General features: G+C 34.3%; 2 protein-coding genes and 1 long non-coding RNA gene across 3 annotated transcripts; all 3 read left to right on the top strand.

Moving 5' to 3' along the window:
- The first annotated feature begins 2,690 nt into the window (after positions 1–2,690).
- Positions 2,691–10,331, top strand: LOC116107964 (syntaxin-132-like). Its single transcript, XM_031394246.1, has 13 exons — positions 2,691–2,944; positions 4,263–4,367; positions 4,585–4,641; positions 5,260–5,308; positions 5,946–6,034; positions 6,113–6,186; positions 6,498–6,540; positions 6,674–6,734; positions 6,843–6,868; positions 6,943–7,020; positions 7,204–7,284; positions 8,747–8,812; positions 9,886–10,331. The coding sequence occupies exons 1-13, from the start codon at positions 2,927–2,929 to the stop codon at positions 10,057–10,059; spliced, it is 921 nt and encodes a 306-aa protein (XP_031250106.1). The 5' UTR covers positions 2,691–2,926; the 3' UTR covers positions 10,060–10,331.
- A 2,123-nt stretch (positions 10,332–12,454) lies between these two features.
- On the top strand, positions 12,455–13,465 carry LOC116107978 (urease accessory protein F-like). Its single transcript, XM_031394265.1, has one exon. The coding sequence runs from the start codon at positions 12,518–12,520 to the stop codon at positions 13,250–13,252; it is 735 nt and encodes a 244-aa protein (XP_031250125.1). The 5' UTR covers positions 12,455–12,517; the 3' UTR covers positions 13,253–13,465.
- A 590-nt stretch (positions 13,466–14,055) lies between these two features.
- On the top strand, positions 14,056–14,530 carry LOC116107942. Its single transcript, XR_004124567.1, has 3 exons — positions 14,056–14,152; positions 14,258–14,327; positions 14,428–14,530. It is a non-coding gene; the product is annotated as an uncharacterized LOC116107942 (long non-coding RNA).
- The last annotated feature ends 459 nt before the right edge of the window (positions 14,531–14,989 follow it).

The following is a 14,989-nucleotide window of genomic DNA, read 5'->3' as shown; positions in this document are numbered from 1 at the left end:
CACATAACATTCCAACAACGTATTATGTACTGGTTGAAGATACAGATTACTACTACCTTCGTCTTTTAGATATAAGTGTGGGAGGTTCTCGCTTAAATTTACCACCAGGTACCTTCGACCCTTCCTCTGATACTGGTTTCTTCATAGATTCCGGAGCTCCATTTACCTCACTTATTGCCGAAGTAGATTCCGGGTTTGTCAGCATTGCAAGTCAGGATGAAGGATATTTCTGTGTAGCAATATTGCCCGAAGAAAGTAAATCTATTCTAGGAGCTTTTAATATGCAAGATATGCGCATAATTCATAATGGCCAAATCGGAGCAATTCAGTTTTACGCAGCACATTGTGCTAATGATCATATTTATTGGTCTCTGTAAATATTTGTAATTAAGCCATGTTGAAATTGGATTGAAGTATACAATATGTAATTAATCTATCTTCGCTTTTTCTCAATTTTCTCCATTTTATATTTGGAAAAGTGTTCTTACGAAGTTTATACGTAAGTGTTTTCCTTAACCTATGAAGTTTGTTTTTTATTATCTTTAAAAAATCCACTATTAAAATTACTATTACCTATTCAAAAAATATGTTGAACAATGTTTAATTTTTATCATCGCGCACATTTTCGTTTCCTAGGTTTTTTGGTTTTCACTAAACAAACAGTAGTAAATTTGTCATAACTTACTCAATAAAAATCCAATTGATTAACGGTTTGAATCTTTTGAAACTAGACAGACATGACTTTAATTTGATATATTATACGCTAAATTTGGATAACTGTATACCCACTGTCGAATTCAGACTATTAAACTAGTTGTTATGTAAATGATTAATTGTTTTTGTTCTACTGAACGGTAAGTATATCTCTTAACAATCTTAATATAAAAATGAATTAATTTTTGTTGATTTTGTTTTCAGATAACAGTTGTTATTTAAATGAATAATTGGTTTTGTTCTGTTGAACAGTAAATATATTTCTTAACAATCTTAATATAAAATTTAATTAATTTTTGTTTATTTTGTTTTAAGGAAAAACATTCATGTATTTTAATAAAATGAAATTGAGGATGTTACTATGTTCTACCGAAGTGTAAGTATATGTCCTAGCTATCTTAATATGAAAACCAATTAATCTTTTTCCATATTGTTCACATCAAGTAACATAATGTTGTAATAGTTGAGGGACGATTTCATGATTTATAGAATGAGGACCTAAACATTTTATTGTTCGAGGTTTGGCGATGATGAATCGTCATGATTGGTATCATAAAGCCGATTTGAAATATAGGAACAATTGAGACAATAACACAGATGGCAGACAATACATTCATGTATGGAATTTTATGAAACCAGTTGTAACACAATCAACTATAATTATAATTGATCAAAACATGCTTCAGTTCAAGACGTTATTACCAAACCATCAATATACCTATATAATGATGGTAAACAAAATGACAAAACAAATTTTATTCATAACTGTAAGGTGAAATAACCTTTATTTCATCAATATTACATTTCCGATTGTACTCAATTAATATATTGACATTATTAAGTAAATCTCAGTGGCAAACCATAATTAAGTACTCAATTAATATGTTATTTCATCAACATTACATTTCCTATTGTTATTACTTGTATAATTAACTACCGTTTTGTATCACAGTGTCCAAAGATTTTTTGAGACTTCATCAATCGGGGCATAATCTAAAAGTTGGAATTCACAAGATGAGAATGGGGATGCATATATGTATTACACCCAATAAAAAACTAGTAAATGTGGAGTAGGAGTTGACTCAGCTTTACGTGGATGTCACATCTTATTATAAACCAAATTTACTCATGTCAATAGTAATTAACTAATAAGGACCTAAGGTTACTTTTAGATTCTACCAGACCTCGTTAGGTCAAACCTCAAGGACTAAAATGTATTTAACTCCAAACATAATGATGTAGTAGTTGATATTATTTCAGAAAAATAACAATTTTGTCCCTAAGGTTTGGTTAAAATATCATTAGCAAATCTCACGGATCAAAAAGTTACTAATACTAGTAGGGAGTTAGGGACCAAAAGGTTACCAAAAATTATATAAGACTAAACGGTAATTATACTAAAACTTGGGGACAAAATTGTTATTATGGCTATTATCTGTTTTTTTTAAGGCTAAAAAAAGACAACTGGCAAACTCGATGATCCAAAAATTGCCAGTTTAACTTAGGTGGAGAAGGGCCCACTTAAACCCAATTTTCCAAAAAACAAATCATTAATTAAGTCATGCTTCCAACTCGGATATTCACTTTCTCCATTTCATTAATCAATTAATTCAGATCCAACATAATGCCATCATTACCCTCACCAATCATCTTTCCAATCCCTCGCTCGCCTCAAAGGTTATAATAGTCATTTCTGATATTTCAAGAAATTAATAATTTAAAAATTCCTTTCGTAACAAAACAAATTCATTAACAGTGACACTGTTAAGAAACCGAAACTATAATCTTCTACAACGAACGTATCACATCTCTATGCTACACAAAAGGATCTTGACCGACCTAACGGTTGAGATTAGATCAAAGTTTAAATCAAAACATATCGCAGGGTGAGAATCTGATGACTTTCTGAAACGCGTTGTAGACGATTTCGCTAAAAAAAGGCTGCCACTGATCTCTCGTTTCAACAAGAAAATCCCCAACTCGCTGTTTCAATCTCTCTTTCTATCTGAGAAGAAACGAAAGCCCAAAAGAGGCCTGATTTTGTTTCTGTTTGTGGAAACCAGGTCTTGAATCTACAAGTTCATTAAAAATTAAAACACATTGTTCAATTTATTTAGATCTGGATTTCTGATTGTTTCGGTTTGTAACCGAATAAGTGTTTGTTTATTTATTTATTTATTCTCTCGAGGTTCGTCTTCAAGCTTCTTCCACAATGAACGACCTCTTAGGAGTAAGTTTATCAGCTCGCATATTTGTTTTTAATTTTTTTAAGTGTTGTAAATTAATTTAGGTTTTATTTTGTTTGATTGTGAGGACGTGGAATTTGTTTTGTCTTGGTTCTGTTTTGATTGTGATGGTTGTATTAGTTTTGTTTAATCCTGTTTGTTTTATTTACAATTAAGAATTAAGATTGTTGACTACGTAATTTTGAATTTTATTTATTTCTTTTAATATTGGAGCTTAGAATTTTCTGTTTGTTTGCTGAGAAAGAGATGAGAAAATGGAATGAAATGAAGCTACATCGTTTAAGAAGTACCATAAAAATTTTGTTGTAAAAAGGTTTATAACAAGGATGATCAGCTTCAAGTTTTCGAGGAGATCAATTTGAATTAATTAGTAGCATGGAATTCAGTTTAAGATTATTCTGCTTATTTGGTGAATGGTGTTCTTAGGAATTATTGATGTTCTGAGACCCATAAAATACAAAATGCTGTAGCAAACTTTGGTGATTTAGAATGAATTTCTGATGTGTGATATAAGGAAAACTCTACTTTGAGATATGGATACCATGGGTTTGGAGACCATTGCAAAAGGATTAGCTATTTATCCTTCTATAACGGTCTCGAATTCATAATGCAATACTGTCGGTATCATAAAATGACTCGTGGTTTAATTAAGGACTAAGATTCAAATTGTCATAATAGTGAGTTGCATCTGGTAGGAGATTAGGTTGTTTCTGATGATCAAAAGAGCTTATTTTTCACTAATATGATTACACTTTTTTGGTTTCCTTTAAAAAAAAAAAAAAAGAAAAAGAACAAGAAAAATTCGAATTTATGTTATGTGGACTTGATTGAAACCTGATTTTGTTATAGAGTTTCTGAGATCTTGTGGCTCTTTTGGTCATATTGGACATGATTAAATTTGTGTGCTCTAGAAGAATTACTGCATGAGAAGAAATTAATAATTGATCTGAAACAAAGAATAATGTACTTAATAATTGTCAACTGTAATTACATTGTATAGGGATCTGCATAATTACGTAACTGTCATGCTTTCTATTTATTTATGTCCTAGTGTCAAGTGGTGAGTTTCTTGAAAGGTCCTTTTTTGGTTTAACTTGGCCTGGCTTTAGTTTAATATAGTTCATAAGGTTTTTACTGTGTCGAGTTTCGAGTTCATATGCAACTGAACATCTGAGAGGCTTTATGAGGCTTGTCTTTTATTGTTATTGGCTACATTGCTTCATAGATGAACTGGTGCTGTTATGGTTAAAATTTAAAGTTTGGTGCTGAGTTTATCTGCTAATAACTTAATGACTTTTGCAGAATTCTTTTGAGCTCCCTCGGAGTCAAAGTTCCAGAGGGGGAGATATTGAGTTAGGGGCACAAATGAATTCCGGAGAACTGGGCTTGGAAAGTTTCTTTAAAAAGGTGATTTCAACTTCTTACTTCGTTTGTTTCTTATGTACAAGGCTGAAGGAAGATCAATGTAGTTACATTCTTTTCTGCCTTTTTAGTCCTTTCTTGTCAATTGTCATCTGTTTTTATTATAATTATTATGGCTAAATACAAGTGTTTGGATAATCAATATGAGTCTTAGAATATTATATTACATCTTATCATATCGTTTTTTTCCTATTTTTGGCAGGTTCAAGAGATCGATAAAGAATATGCAAAGCTTGAGAAACTACTTAAAAAGCTCCAGGTAGAAAATTTTCTTTTTCTGGTGATGTTGATTTGGTTGGAAGTTTTGTTGACAGCATTTTAACTGTCTAGTCATCCGTGTTTTATGTTAGGAAAAATGTTCAAAATCATTTCTTTAGAGGGAGTCATTTAGATTTTTTTTTTGTTGGTGTGCGTATTTTCTATCTTATTTATTTATTTATTTTTTAAAGATGCTACTTTGGGATGCAAGAAGATCTGGTTAGGAGTTTACCAGGATCAAGTGTAAATGTTTTTTACAAGATGATTGAGCAGAAGAATTTAGAAATTCCAAATGCAGAAACCCTGTAAGGTTGACATATCTAAGAATACATTCAGAATTGAACTTTATTGCAGTTAGAACTGAGCCTTCCTAGAGGGGAAAATAAAATGGACTGGTCTTTCATGTACATTAACATAGTCTTCCTATTTGTATTTATGCTGGATTTATGCCCTAGTTATTTTACACCATCAGTTATTAAAGGTATTGTTGAGAAAATATGAGTCGAAATTCAACTTGAATTAGTGTTAAGCAAGAAAGAGCTAGATCTTCAATGTATTTATTGACCTGCTTTTTCTAATGTGTGCTTTATTATCATTTTCCTGCACATCATCAATTCAGGATGCACATGAGGAGTCAAAGTCTGTGACCAAGGCTCCTGCCATGAAAGGTAATCAGTAATCTCATGCAGTTCTTTTTGATCTTCAAGTGCATTTATTTTTTTATATAGATATTCCTTTTTCTTCCATTTCTTCCTTTTTGTAAATGAAGTAAAACAACTGTGCTTTAGAAGATGGGAGTTAAAATTATTCATGAAAAAGCTTTATAAATATAATATTTTATACAATAAGTTTCACTGTATTGCCCATACATATTTTCACGTGTTCAAACCAAGCCCCAGGTTGTATTTTGCAATGCTCAAGAATTCAGTAAGAGCAACAGTAGTTTGAAGTTTATAGTAGGTGATAAAACCATGCAGATTTCAAATAACAAAGAACAAGAAGACCTTCAATGAGATATCTGTGAGCCACAAGCTGCTTTCTGTTAGCCACTGATGACATATATTTACATTTGTGGAGTCCTGTTTATGCACATTCATACAGACGTGTTTCTGTGTGGGGGTGGGAAACCACTCAAATTTCCACATTGTCCACAAAATTTGAATAGTTTCTTCTGTGCATGCTTTTAGATCCATTATGGTCAAGTTTCGTTAATTTTTTATTTTCTTCTATTCATCAACTTAATGATTAGTTGCAGTTTTTTTTAACTTGATAAATTATAATGATGGATCCTGTTCTCGTCATTAGCAATCAAGAAGCGAATGGAGAAAGATGTTGATGAAGTTGGAAAGATTGCTCGTTTTCTAAAGTCGAAGATTGAAGAACTGGATAGAGAGGTAAGAAAACTTGCTGCTTTTGTTCTATGATTTGTAGTTCTTGGATCGCTTATGTGTCCATTCTTTTATGTGTTCCAGAATTTAGCCAATAGGCAGAAGCCTGGGTGTGGAAAAGGAACTGGTGTAGATAGATCAAGAACTGCAACAACTCTGTAATTTACATTTCCTCTCTATATTTTCTTCTTTCCTTACTGTTTACCACTACACTGTTATGTGAACAATATCTTCTCTGAAATTTCTTGAGTCCTTTAATGATCTAATCTATTGGATAATGACATGAACATACAATTGGTAGAGAAATGCACCAGAGCTACCATCTGTAAAGTCCTGAAGTTTAAAATTCTATTTGATACTCTCTGTGAGAGATTGACATGGTTTGAGCAACTTTTTGATTTTTGTGCATAATAGAGTTTCAGCTGTCAGACTCACCATGACTGACTTGGTAACCTTATTTTTGTTGTAGAGCGTTGAAAAAGAAGTTGAAAGATAAAATGGCAGAATTTCAGGTAGTTCAGATATAAATAAATCGGATAAGATTCCTTTGTTTTTTTAATTTTTTTAAAAGAAGTTTGGTATAAACTCTTTATGATGTTTTGAATCTTTTCAATACAGTTCCTTAATATTTTTTTTTTTTTGCAGGTTCTAAGGGAAACCATCCATCAAGAGTACCGAGAGGTTGTTGAGAGGCGTGTTTATACAGGTTTGAACCCAGCACCTGTTATTATTAATGGTTATAATATCTGAATACAATGCTCTGGCCTTCCACTATGCAGCTAATTGTTTGTGTTTCCTGATTTGAATGGTTCAGTAACTGGCGCAACTGCGGATGAAGAGGTAAAATTACTTCCCAGAATTCTAAGTAATCTGGCTTCTTGTAAGCTCATATCTCACTATTGAACAATGTACAGACAATTGACAAATTGATTGAGACTGGAGACAGTGAACAAATATTCCAGAAGGCAATCCAGGAACAAGGGCGGGGCCAGGTTTGTCTTTCTTTATTTCGACATACCATACTTTTTGTCAAAAGCGTTTTTTCTTCCTTTTGTCAAACCGTTTTTTGTTGGTTGGAGATTGGGGTGGATCGGCGGATGGGAATGATATATTTTGGGTACTTCTTGGAGAGTATTCATGGATATTAAATTAATCGATATATGGTTTATTTGCAGATAATGGACACCCTGGCAGAAATTCAAGAGCGCCATGATGCTGTTAGGGATTTGGAAAGGAAGCTTCTTGAGTTACAACAGGTATGTCATTAATTTATTGCATTGATGTGAATTTTGTTTATCAAGAAAATTAAATTAAACCTTTGGGACTATTTTGCCAATAGCAATTAGAAGTTATCCTTTAGGGGCCGTTTGGATCGGGGGTAAATAAGGTAATATTCATTTATTTTGCAAGATTCCTGTGTTTGGTATGCAAGTAATAAAATATTACGGTAATCTTTTATTGCAAATAGTGATTACTGTTGGTAATGTGGGGGGTAATCCGATTACCTTGCAAGAGGGTGTTATTAAAACATTATTAGAGTAATATGATTTTTTTTTCCATTTTGCCCTTAATTAAAAACCATTTCGGATACAATTGTCCTTAAATGTCTACCAAATAACAATTACCTAGTCCCCTTACATTTGAGAAATTAGCTAAAACACCTCAACCACAAAAAAATTTAGAAGTTAACAAAATACCCCCCAGCCTCCCAAGACCACTATCGGCGTGACTCACCACTGCCGGCACCAGTCGTCGTAATGGTGCACGATCGACGGGATCTGGCCGTTCGTGTGCCGATAAGGCCTTTCCCAGTCATGGATCACAGATCTAAGGCTGAAAACAGCCAGATCTGGCATTTCTATGGCTATTTCATGGCCAAAGATGTGGCTGTGAAATGGCCATAGATCTAGCCGTTTTTCGAACATGGATTTATGATCCATGACTATTTTCGGCTTTACTGGTGTACGGTCAGCCATATACGGCCAGTCATGCGCAATTTCGTTGATTGCCGACGGTAGCGGGCTGTGATGTCTGGCTGCTAGCAGTGGCTTGGGGTAGGTGGGGGTGATTTTGCTACAAATTAAAGTTTTAATGGCTGAGGTGTGTTAGCAAATTTTCAAATGTAGGGGGTTAAAAGTAACTCAAGAAATAATAATAAAAAATGCTATTGTATTAATATTTAAAAATAAAGGCAATTTAGTAATATATATAATATACCAATCCATTTATCCTTCCAACCAAATATATTATTCACTAATTTATTCGAACCAATTAAACACATTTTATAAACATTCTCAGTAATCTTCAAGGTGATCTTTCTTTCTGTTAATATAATATATCTCTATAATAAAACATTATATGATCCAAATGCTCCTTTAGTGGTTTAAATGGTAGTAAAGGTAGTGTGCTTTTCCCATTGAACTTTCAAGTGTTGCGCACAAACTCGGCATTTAGGAATATCTGGGTTGTGCAGTAGGAGTAGGCAAATGTTGGGTAGTGTTGCCACATTTCCAGTGGAAACCGATACAGTCCTAACAATTTCACTTAGTCCAGCCTGATAGCTTTCTATTCACGTAATTTGATTGGCCCAGCCTGATGGATGAGAGCAGCCAAACAGTCTCAAAAGAGGCATGGTCTGCCATCAATGACTTTGAAATCCGAACGGCTGAAAGAAAGAATATATTTTGATTCTATATTTAAATCACTTGTCTTATGCAGATCTTTCTGGATATGGCGGTATTGGTGGATGCACAGGGAGACATGCTTGACAACATAGAATCTCAGGTAAATTTAACTACTCTCCTTGTCTCCTTAAAAAATGGAGAAATAATCGTGCTTGATACAAAATCTCTGCATGAGTACACATTGACAATGAAAAACATAATAACGTCCATAGCAGAAAAATCTCTGCACGAGTACACATTGACAATGAAAAAATATAATAATGTCCACATCAGAAAAATCTCTGCATGAGCACACATTGACAATGGAAAATATAATAATATTGGTTATGTTTGGCTTATTATTTTTATCCATATTCTTAACCCTATTCTCCAAATAATGTTTGGCACATTATTCCATAAATATTATTCTATTTTTTTAATTACTTTTAGACCCCATAAGGTTATTAATTTCATCAAATACACCCTGAAAAAAAAGTTTAAAAATTATCAAAAACACCTCCGCGACCCACACTTACCAGATTCCGACAACCACCGTTGGTGGTAGTCGGAATCTGTACAACGGCCTACCTGTCGACCAGAAATGATTGGAAGTTCACCGATCTGGCCTTTTCCGGCTAGATCCATCACAGATCTGGCCGTGAACGACGACCAAAGAAATGGCTGTCGTTGACCGAAAACGACGGCCATGGCCGTCGTTTTGGTCCTTTCCGGCCGTTGCGGCCACAATAGGCTGTAAATCTGACCTTTTTGGGCCAGATTTGTGGTGGATCTGGCCAGAAAAGGTCATAACGACACGGTACGACATAGATTCGACCGGTCTGTGTCGTAACACGATTTTTCAGCCAGATTTCGGTGGTAGTGGTCAGAATCTGGCATTGTAGGTGGTGGGGGTGTTTTTGTTATTTTATATATTAAGGTATTTAATTAAATTAGCAAACCTAGGGGCTTTTTCATAAATTTTTAAATTTTACCTTGTAATACTCCCTTATTCAACTACTCAATATTATTCCCAAAATCTTATCCAAAATAATAAACCAAACGCACCTATTCATATCAGAATATCTGCATCGGAATAAATTAGTGTTGAAAACTTTTAACATTGGATATATATAAATATATATCTTGGGGGTGGTATTAATTTCCCGGTTTCATGTCCGTCTTCCCTGTTTTTAGGTGTCCAGTGCAGTAGATCATGTGCAATCAGGAAACACTGCACTCCAAAAGGCAAAGAAGTTACAGAAGAGTTCCAGGAAGTGGATGTGCATTGCCATTATCATTCTTCTCATCATTGTTGCAATCATAGTGGTTGCCGTGATCAAGCCCTGGGTTAACCACAAGGGCGCTTAGCAGCTCAGCAGACTACATTGTACAAATATGATATATGCTTTCCTTCCGTATACTTGTCCGACCCTTCTCGGATCTGCTGCTCCTATTCCTGTTACCTATTTGAGGTCCAATTTAGAAAACCTAGATTCTCTTTGATTGCTCATCCTTTTTTGATCAAGCAAACCTGAGTTCTTGCCATGCCGAATGACAATTGTAATGTACACCATGTAACTTGAAGTACATGCTTCCACATTCTTTGATGTAATTTGAGAAAGTGAAATGTTTTATTATTTGGTTAATTTTCATACAGATTGCTTTGTACCAATGATTTATCTGGAGATGCTGTTTGATGACCCGAAAATGTACACCATGTCTTCGCATTCTCTGTTGTTTTTCATTTTCCATCATCAATTAAATCCAAACAATTTGTAACGTGCTAGATCCCTTAATTAAAATACATAGAAATTTGGATGATCTGAAATTAATAACAAAACTTTTAATTTTTTTAAAACTTGTCACAAATCTTTCTTACCAAAAATAAAAAAAGAGTAAACCACTTTTTCCCACCCAAGGTTTGCCATAAGTTTCAACCAAAAAGTTTCAAAAGTTCACTTTCCCACCCAAAGTTAATATTCTACTGCTTTCCAAAGTCAATTCCATTTGAGAAATTTTTTTCTGTCACCACCATTTGAACCTTCGATCTCCTTTCTACAAAACCTTTCTTAGTACAGCATTTGATTTTGAGTAATGTTATGGGTACTAACGGATTTTATTAACCACTGTACTAACTTAAAGCACAGTACGGGTACCATACGCATAGTACGGGTACTATGTGTGATTTTAACAAAGGTTAGTAAACTGATTAGTAAAATCCGTTAGTACCCAAAGTATTATTCTTTGATTTCTTGTTGATTTTCGGTCATTGCAAAGTTAAGGTTTCCTGTTTTTATATGATTTTCAGTTAATTTTAGTGACGAATATTCAATCGATCATCACCATTTGATCCACCGGCCTTCACTCTACAAAAACCCTCCTACTCTGGCTGGGCTGAATCCAGTTACCATTTTGCCCTACATATCAAACGTCCAATACGACATAACTTCTGAATATTCAGAATAGTTTGGTCCTGTGTTTTTCTATCAAGGACAGATCTTTCAAAAAATAGCAAGTATATCCTTGACCTGACCTTAACATGCGTTCAGTCATTTAACATTGCTGACAACGTCTCTCTGTTATACCAAGTCACAAATCCATTTCGCCTACTCCACACTGTTACCGCTGGCGACAGCAAGAGTCCAGTCGGATTCGTCGAGAAGAAAGCCGCAGAATCAACCTAATTTGGCCACCACAGTACCTCTGGTAGTTCGCCTCGCACGTCCAAAATCTCAGTAAACGAAACACACGTGTCCACCATCAACGACGGCGCCACCACAAATCGACTCCTCAACTACTGATGTACGAAACCCCAACAACTTATTGATGCATCCTCACTTCTGCCTACCAATCCCAACGCCACCAAATTGATGTGGAAGTAGCAAAAAGGTAATATTGTGTTCAAAAGTTAATTAAGCTGCAACTTGTTTACGTGGATTTGGCTTTTGAGATATCAGAGAAGTTTGTTCTATTGTTCAGCTTTGTTGTTTCTTAATGCAATTATTGAGAAGCCTTGCATGTGGAAGTGGAGAAGAGATAAAAAATTATGGGCTGTGTTTGGATTACTGTAATTATTTAAATTTTGATTTTTTTTAATGTTTGATATGAGATGAAATTAATTGTTTTGAGCTGGTTAGCAGTTTTGTTGTTGAATAAATTTCAAGGCTTTATTGGTTGTGGTGAATAATTTTGTATGTAATTGAGATGATCATGTGTGTTTCTGATGTTTTGATTGTAAAACCAAGGCCAAAAACCTCATCTCCCAAATGCATGATTTTTTTTCTTTAAAAATAAAATGAAGCTAGAAAATAACAAACAATTGTACCCATTGAATACTTACAAAAAACAGAAATACAACTCAATTGAATTTCATTAGGTAAGTTGATAAGCACTTTGCATTTTTGTATAACATTCAAAATTTAAGGTCTATTGCTAGTTTTCTCGAGATTGAATTAGATTAAACCTTAATAAAGAAGAAATTTTGCGTTACGGTATTCATATATTCAATTTGTGGTATGTTATGTGATATGTATCTTTGTAATGAATGGTGATATCGCTTTGTTGTGGATTCTAAGGTCTGAAGTTTATTAACTTCCAATCTGAATGATTCAGAAACATTTTTAATCATCCGTCAGCCCTTCAGAGAGAAGGTGTTAATTCAAACTATAGTTACTCTACATCTAGTTGTTTATGAATTGTAGATATGTAATTATTACCCCTTTGTTTTGGTTGACGATTTTATGGTAACATTTTTTGCAGAATGTTGATTTGCTCATTACTTGTATCTGCTCGTTATTTATCATTGCCATAGGATCTTCATGCTCCTATGGAGGATGATCAGATGAAAATAAGCTGTGGGAGCAAAAGACCAAGATCTGCTGAATTTGACTTACACTGGAGTGAATGGCAACTCCTTGATTCCATTCTCCCCACAGGAGGGTTTGCTCATTCATTTGGTATTGAGGCTGCCGTTCAAGCCCGCATTATTTCATCTCCTGATGATCTTCGAACTCATGTGATACATGTGTTGGAGAATACTGGGAGCTTACTACTTCCTTTTGTGTACTCTGCAACTGTTAGTCCGACTTTAGAAACCTGGCATAAACTTGACAGAATGTTGGATGCAACTTTAACTAATGAAGTAAGTCGAAAGGCATCAATTGCACAAGGGTCGGCTCTTATGAGAGTAGCTGCTGCTGTTTTTACAGAAATCCCATCTCTCAAAAGCATGAGGGAAATCTCTTTGTGCTCTGGCACTTTCACTTCCCACCATGCTCCTGTTTTTGGGATTATTTGTGGGCTTCTTGGGTTGCAAAGTGAAATTTCTCAGAAAGCTTACATGTTTGTCACAACAAGGGATGCTATTTCCGCCGCTACAAGATTGAATCTAGTTGGACCACTTGGTGCAGCCGTACTGCAGCATCAGATTGGTTTTGTTGCCGAAGCTATGTTGAAGAAATGGAAAGACCGTCCTGTGGAGGAAGCTTGCCAAACGGCTCCTTTACTTGATACAGTGCAGGGGTGTCACGGTTACTTATTTTCCAGACTGTTTTCTTCCTGAAGTTTCACTAAGAGATTCAGTATTTTTCTTGTTCTATTCATGTATCTATGAGCTATGTAAATTTTGATTGATTCAGAAGAAACTTGTATGTTTATAGCTTGATGACATGTTTTAGCCTTCAACAATGTTGATGATGGATTTGATATTCTGGATTTAGAGGCTCTTGAAGTTAGAATTTGTAGTGCCTTTCAAATTGGATGAAAGCTCTTTGTTTGTTCAACCCGTTTTTATTATTTATTAAGATTTTATCTTAAATTATTAAATATAAGTTTAATTCGTATAAAACAACATTAGGGGACTTAATAAATTTGTGATTTATTATTATATATAGACCTTTACTTTATTTTGTGAATAAAGAATTCTATATATTTTTTTTCTTCGATGATCGAGGGTATCTGAGTTAGTTTACACACATCTCAAATCAATCCCTAAGATCTTGGTACTATCGGCCGAGTAAAAGTTTCAGTGGTTAATTTTAATTGCAGTTAAAGAGAGATTCGAACTTACTTTCTTTCTTTCTTTTTTTGGTTTGATAATCAGGTGTGTCTAAACCAACCTATACACATCTCAAACTAATCTTCGAAATTTTGAAACTATTCGGTCTGTGTAAAAGGTCAAATGGAAACCTTTTAGCAATCGATGTAAGACTCGAACTCAGAGCTTTTGAAATAATATACCTAAGAATCTCTATCGAATCACTCGATCATTCAAATTATATATATATATTAAGAAGTAAAATAAACAATGAATTTAAACTGAGTAAATGAAAATAAAATAAATGAAAGAAATAGTAAAATACTTTAAAATTGATAGGAATTTAATTGAAAACGAGCAAGCGAATCAGTTCAGTCCGTTGAATTCAATCAAAACGACCTAAATAAGAGGAAGAGAAGAAAGCAAGTAACTTCCTCTGTTTAGCTTCACTTGTTCTCTTTATTTTAATATTTATTTTTAAAGTTGAAAAACAAAACATTAAACAAATTGAAGGAAAATTCTTGTTTTCAGTTTAGATCTTAACATGGCGCCTGTTGGTCCTCGATCCGGTGATGCTATCTTCGCCAACATGGAACGCGTGGTAACCGTTTGATTTAATTACTGTGTAATCTCTAAAATTTTTATTTGTGAAATTGGGTTTGTTGAATTGAATTGTTCGTTCTTTGAAATTCGTTGTGTAGAATGCTGAGCTTTTTACCTTAACTTATGGCGCCACCGTGCGTCAGTTACTCACGGATCTGGAAGAGGTCGACGAAGTTAACAAACAGCTCGATCAAATGTACGCTTCTCAATTTACTTCCATNAGAGAGAGAGAGAGAGAGAGAGAGAGAGAGAGAGAGAGAGAGAGAGAGAGAGAGAGAGAGAGAGTTAGTTCATATCTCCACAAAGGTTGGAAATTGGACGACACCTATATTGATATAACAGTTCATATCTCCACAAAGGTTGGAAATTGGACGACACCTATATTGATATAACATCTTTGTGGTCAGAGTTAGTATTCTTTCCTTTCAAATGGCATGCTTGCTTCTGATTGTGCGCGTGGACTTGAGTCGGCAAGAAATGGCAAGAAACAAAATGAAAATTGTTGATGCTTGATTTTGGACACCAACTATTCGCACGTGCAAAGTATTAAGCGAACTTAGAAATTGCACGTGAATGGGAAAATGAAATAAATAAATGAGAGATGATTTTTAAAGTGGTTCGGATGCTCAAAGTAAATCCTACGTCCACTATCTTTTTTAT

The sequence above is a fragment of the Pistacia vera genome, unplaced genomic scaffold, assembly GCF_008641045.1.
Source record: "Pistacia vera cultivar Batoury unplaced genomic scaffold, PisVer_v2 Contig550, whole genome shotgun sequence".
Lineage (NCBI taxonomy): Eukaryota > Viridiplantae > Streptophyta > Magnoliopsida > Sapindales > Anacardiaceae > Pistacia > Pistacia vera.
The sequence above is the reverse complement of the archived record's forward strand: the minus strand, read 5'-3'. Positions and strand labels throughout refer to the sequence as shown.

Bases quoted from the DNA above. Each gene is read 5' to 3' on its own strand.
- LOC116107964 (XM_031394246.1), top strand. The intron at 5,309-5,945 runs GTAATCAGTAAT...TCTCGTCATTAG, and splicing joins CAAGGCTCCTGCCATGAAAG to CAATCAAGAAGCGAATGGAG. The intron at 7,285-8,746 runs GTATGTCATTAA...TGTCTTATGCAG, and splicing joins AGCTTCTTGAGTTACAACAG to ATCTTTCTGGATATGGCGGT.
- LOC116107978 (XM_031394265.1), top strand. From the start codon at position 12,518: ATGGAGGATGATCAGATGAAAATAAGCTGTGGGAGCAAAAGACCAAGA.